The following is a 5,674-nucleotide window of genomic DNA, read 5'->3' on the forward strand; positions in this document are numbered from 1 at the left end:
AAAATACTTTGAAAAGCTTAAAAGAGAGTAGTAGAACTACTTAGTTTTATACTGGCTCACTCAACCTGAGTGATAGAGGGCTATCCAAAGAGCATAAGGACCTAGAAACACTTCATGAGTTGAAGGGGCAATGACAAGGTCTAGAGCCAAGCTTCTACAAGAAGAGATGGCCAAGAGGATCAAGGATGAACAACTCATCAAAGGCAAGGAAGGATAAAATCACAAGGAGCTGAATTGGAGCAGGTTGAAGATTGTTGAATAGCACGCTTGGGCTTAGCGCAAGTTGTTTAGCTTAGCGTTGGGGCTTAGCACAAGCTGTCGGACTTAGCGTGAGCTATCTACTTAGCCCAATTCCAACCTGAGGAGAAACTGGACTTAGCACAAGTTGTCTGGCTTAGCGCCGGGGCTTAGCGCACACCTTCAGTGTGAATTTATGAAAATTCCTAATTTTTCTTGATTTGTGTAATCGGCTTGAGCTTGATGTAAATAAGCCTTATTAGAGGCTTAGTTATCTTCTTAAGCCTAGTTCTATAAATACTCAGAAACTCTTAATTGTAAAGAACTTTTGACATAATTGAAAATAAACTTGTGCTTAGAGAGATCTTAGCCTCTTCTTTGGTTTTTGACTGAAAACCAAATTGATTCTTATCAAGGAAGTCATTTCTTTGTGGCGAATCCTCGTTCGGCATATCGATTCTCCATGGATTGTGGCATTGTTTTGTTCATCTTATCCATATTTTTCATTTTTCTGTTCTTGAGTTCTTGGAAGGTCAACAATGGTGGTTCTTGAATTTGCATCCGGAATGATCTGAACCAAGCGTCCATGGCTTGGATTGCATCACATGGTAATTAGAGCTTGATTTCAAAGAGCAGTTTGAAAATATCCATCAATTAGGTGTAATTTATCCTTTTTGATTTTGAGTTTTTCCAAAAAAAATGAGAAATGATTTTCATTTGATTCTTGTTTAATTAAGTGTTTCTTGTGAGTTTTTTTAGTTAATCTTGCATATGCCTTCGATTTCCCTATCTTTTTGTTTAATTTGGAGTTGATTTGGTCATAATTTGAGTTTGAGTTGTTCTTCATCACATTCATAGCACTGTTGGAAAAATTGAGTTTGATCCAAAAAAGAAAAAAATACGAGGGGCCAAAGTGCAAAAAGAAAAAAATAGTTTGGGGTCAAAATGAAAATATCAAAAAATCTAAAGACCCAAGTGTGAAAAAGGTTAAAAAAATTACAATCAAAATTTTATAGCCCTCTCTCTTAGTGTGTGCATATTGTTGCTTTTTAATACTTTCATTTGTTTTGCATAATTGCAGTGGTTTATACTTAGTTAAAAAAAATTACAACATTAGAGAAGAATTTTTTTTAATTCTTATATCTTCCTATTTGTTTTTCTTTGGCATTCCTTTTTGAGTTGTCCTTTCTTTTTGAGCTTTTACTGCTTGTCTTCTAAACTTCCAAGGTTTTGTCTTAGAGTTTTTCTTTCTTCTTTGACCTCTTAAGTCAAGTTTGGATTTGTTTCATCTTTCACTTTGGATACTCTTTGAATTGAAATCTTTGGTTGATCTCAAAGACTGAAGAAGATTTAGATAGTGGAAAAAGATAAAAGTAAACATTATACAAAAAGTCTCATAAGTGTGAAACACGAGTGTTGAAGAGTGTAAACACTTGGTGAGTGGTAAGGTCCAATATTTGTTTTTACAAACCTTTTTCTTGTAGCAATGGTTTTTGAAAGTGATAGTGATCCAGCTTCCCCTAGATCCACTAAGCTAAGGGCTTCATTGGCTATGCAAATGCATAAGTTGCAAAAAATTGTTGAAAAGAGGATGAGAGAAAGATTTGATGAGATACAAAGAAGCACTCAAGAGTTAAGTGGGAGAATGAAAGACATAGAGAGGAAGAGGCATCATTGGTTACCTTATTCTTCTTGAGGGAGTGATAATGGCTATGAAGAAGGTAGAAGGCATAGACATAGGAGGAATAGGGATGGAATGGATGATGTGAAGGTCAAAATTCCCAATTTCCTAGGTACTTATGATCTAAAGGCTTACCTTGATTGGGAGATGAAAGTGGACCAAATTTTCATTTGCAACAATTTTAGTGAAGAAAAGAAAATGTGGTTGGCTAGCTTAGAATTTGAAGGATATGCCTTGGTGTGGTGGAATCAAATCCTAGTGGATAAAGAAAGATTGAGAAGACATAGAGTGGACACTTGGATGGTAATGAAGAGAATCATGAGGGAGAGATTTGTCCCACCTCACTATGTAAGAGAAATGCATAATAAATTACAAAGGCTCTATCAAGAATGTAAAAGTGTTGATGATTATTACAAGGAGATTGAGATTTCTTTGATAAGAGCAAACATTGAAGAGACTAATGAGGCTACAATGGCTAGATATTTGAATGGCTTGAATAGGGAAATTCAAGATGTTGTAGAGCTTCAAAGCTACAACAACATGGATGAACTTATACATAGGGCTGTGAAAGTGGAGCAACAATTGAAGAGGAAACAAACCTACAAGAAGACTTCATACACTTATTCATCTTGGAAGGATAAAGACACTTCCAAGAAGAAGGGTTCTTCTTCACAACATCTTGAAAGAAATTCTTCAAGAGGTAATCATACTTCTCCTACTCAACCCCCTCCCAATAAAACTAATTCCATTAAATGTTTTAAGTGTTTGGGAAAGGGTCATATTGCATCTCAATGTCCTAACAAAAGGACCATGATTGTGTTGTAGAATGGAGAGGTGGATAGTGAGTCATCTAAGAGTTTTCATAGTTCCTCTAGTGAAGTAGAGGATGATGGTTTCCTTCCACCTGAAGAGGGAGATCTTTTGATGGTAAAGAGACTCATGGGAAACTTGTGCAAAGATAAAGATAATATGCAAAGGGAAAACATTTTTCATTCTAGATGTTTGGTGAATGGAAAGGTTTGTTCTCTAATCATTGATGGTGGAAGTTGTACCAATGTTGCAAGCACTAGATTAGTGAAGAAGCTTGGTTTAAAAACCACCCCTTACCCTAAACCTTATAAGTTGCAATGGTTGAGTGACAATGGTGAGTTGGTTGTCGATAAGCAAGTGTTACTTATATTCTACATTGGAAATTATGTTGATGATGTGCTTTGTGATATGGTTCCCATGGAAGCCGGACATGTGTTGCTTAGGAGACCTTGGCAATATGATAGAGATGTTGTCTATAATGGGGTCACCAATCGTTATTCTATTTTGCATAAAGGTAAAAAGGTAGTTCTCTCACCTTTGTCTCCAAGTGAGGTGTGTGAGGATCAAATAAAAATGAGATTGAAAAGAGAAATAGAAAAGAAAATCAAAGGAAAAAGTCCTTTAAGAGAGAAAAGTCGAAAAGAAAAAGAAGGCAAAAGAGTGAAGTTGCAATGGTTAAGTGACAACGGTGAGTTGGTTGTCGATAAGCAAGTGTTACTTACATTCTACATTGGAAATTATGTTGATGATGTGCTTTATGATATGGTTCCCATGGAAGCCGGACATGTGTTGCTTAGGAGACCTTGGCAATATGATAGAGATATTGTCCACAATGGGGTCACCAATCGTTATTCTTTTTTGCATAAAGGTAAAAAGGTAGTTCTCTCACCTTTGTCTCCAAGTGAGGTGTGTGAGGATCAAATAAAAATGAGATTGAAAAGAGAAAGAGAAAATAAAATCATAGGAAAAATTTCTTTAAGAGAGAAAAGCCAAAAAGAAAAAGAAGGCAAAAGAGTGACAAGAAAGAACAAAAGATAAGAGAAAAAAAAGTGAAAAATAATTAGTGATAAAAAAGAGTTTGTTCATCAAACCTAAGGAGGTAAAAATAGTGATGCTAGCTAGACAACTAATGTATTTACTTATTCCAAATTACATGTGTTTGTCTTCTAGTGCCCTTGAGTTGCCTCAAGGTTTTGATACACTCTTAAAGGAGTTTGAGGATGTCTTCCCACAAGACATTCCCCATGGCTTACCTCCTTTAAAAGGAGTTGAGCATCAAATAGATCTTTTTTCGGGAGCTTCACTTCCTAATAGGGCTGCCTATAGGAGTAATCTGGAAGAGACAAAGGAGATCCAAAAGCAAGTTAAAGGGTTGATTCAAAGAGGATGGGTGAAAGAAAGTTTGAGCCCATGTGCAATGCCAGTCATCCTAGTCGCCAAGAAAGATGGCACATGGAGGATGTGCACGGATTGTAGACCCATCAACAACATCACTGTGAGGTATAAACATCTTATCCCTAGACTTAATGATATGTTGGATGAGCTTCACGTTTCTTGTGTTTTCTCCAAAATAGATTTGAAAAGTGGTTACCATCAAATTAGAATGAGAGAAAGTGATGAATGAAAAATTGCTTTCAAAACTAAGTTTGGACTTTATAAGTGATTGGTCATGCCTTTTGGTTTAACCAATGCACCAAGCACTTTCATGCGACTCATGGACCATGTTTTGAGACACTTTATTGGCAAATTTGTGGTTGTTTACTTTGATGATATCTTTATTTATAGCTTAACATTGGATGACCACTTATATCATGTTAGGAGTGTCTTGGAAATGCTTAGACATGAAAAGTTGTTTGCTAATAGGGATAAATGCACATTTTGCACTAATCAAGTAGTGTTTCTAGGATTTGTTGTGAGTGCTAGTCCAAGTGGATGATGAGAAAATTAAAGCTATTAGAGATTGGCCCATACCCAAAAATGTGAGTGATGTGAGGAGTTTTCATGGATTGGCTAGTTTCTATAAGAGATTTGTCAAAAAATTTAGCACCATAGCATCTCCATTGAATAACATTATTAACAAAAATATGGAATTTAAGTGGAAGAGTGAGCAAGAGAAAGCCTTCAATACATTGAAGGAAAAGTTGATAAATGCACTCATTCTTGGTTTACCAAAATTTTTCAAAATCTTTTGAAATCGAATGTGATGCATCCAATGTTGTCATGGGTGTTGTATTGTTACAAGAAGGTCACCCAATTGCTTATTTTAGTGAAAAACTTAAGGGTGCCATGTTGAACTATTCCATCTATGACAAGGAACTTTATGCACTTATTAGAGCTTTGTAAACTTGGCAACACTACCTCCTTCCTAAGGAGTTTGTGGTTCATAGTGACCATAAGTCACTCAAACATTTGAAAAGCCAAGGAAAGCTTAATAAGAGGCATGCCAAATGGGTAGAGTTCTTGGAACAATTTCCTTATGTGATTAAACACAAGCAAGGCATGGCTAATGTTGTGACCGATGCACTTTCAAAGAGATATGCTCTAATCTCCATGCTTGAAACAAAGATGTTTGGATTTAATCACATAAATGATTTGTATTCTCAAGACCATGACTTCTTTAAATTGTTTGAGTTGTGTAAAAATAACAGATCGTGTTTGCCTCAAAGTTCCTTGCGTGAACTCATGATTTGTGAAGCTCATAAAAGGGGGTTAATAGGACATTTTGGAGTTGAAAAGACTTTGAACATTTTGCATGAACGTTTCTTTTGGCCTAAAATGAAACATGATGTTATCAAGTTTTGTTCTAATTGCATTGTGTGTCATAAGGCAAAGTCCATGCATCATGGTTTGTATACCCCATTGCCAATTCCTAGCTCCCATTAGACCGACATTTCCATGGATTTTGTGCTTGGTCTTCCAAGGTCCAAGAGGGGCAAGGATTCGATT

At 36.1% G+C, this 5,674-nt stretch overlaps 1 protein-coding gene across 1 annotated transcript; it reads left to right on the plus strand.

Annotated features, from left to right (window-relative positions):
* Positions 1-1,993: 1,993 nt before the first annotated feature.
* On the plus strand, positions 1,994-4,664 carry LOC114398673. Its single transcript, XM_028360846.1, has 4 exons — positions 1,994-2,618; positions 2,802-3,280; positions 3,939-4,228; positions 4,514-4,664. Exons 1-4 carry the CDS (start codon positions 1,994-1,996, stop codon positions 4,662-4,664), a joined length of 1,545 nt encoding a protein of 514 aa, XP_028216647.1.
* Positions 4,665-5,674: the final 1,010 nt, after the last annotated feature.

This window comes from Glycine soja, chromosome 19 (assembly GCF_004193775.1).
Source record: "Glycine soja cultivar W05 chromosome 19, ASM419377v2, whole genome shotgun sequence".
Classification (NCBI taxonomy): domain Eukaryota; kingdom Viridiplantae; phylum Streptophyta; class Magnoliopsida; order Fabales; family Fabaceae; genus Glycine; species Glycine soja.

Coding starts and splice junctions, on each gene's coding strand:
- LOC114398673 (XM_028360846.1), top strand. CDS start 1,994: ATGGATGATGTGAAGGTCAAAATTCCCAATTTCCTAGGTACTTATGAT. Junction 3,281..3,938: donor CACCTTTGTCTCCAAGTGAG/GTGTGTGAGGAT, acceptor ACACTCTTAAAG/GAGTTTGAGGATGTCTTCCC. Junction 4,229..4,513: donor ATCAACAACATCACTGTGAG/GTATAAACATCT, acceptor CTTTATTTATAG/CTTAACATTGGATGACCACT.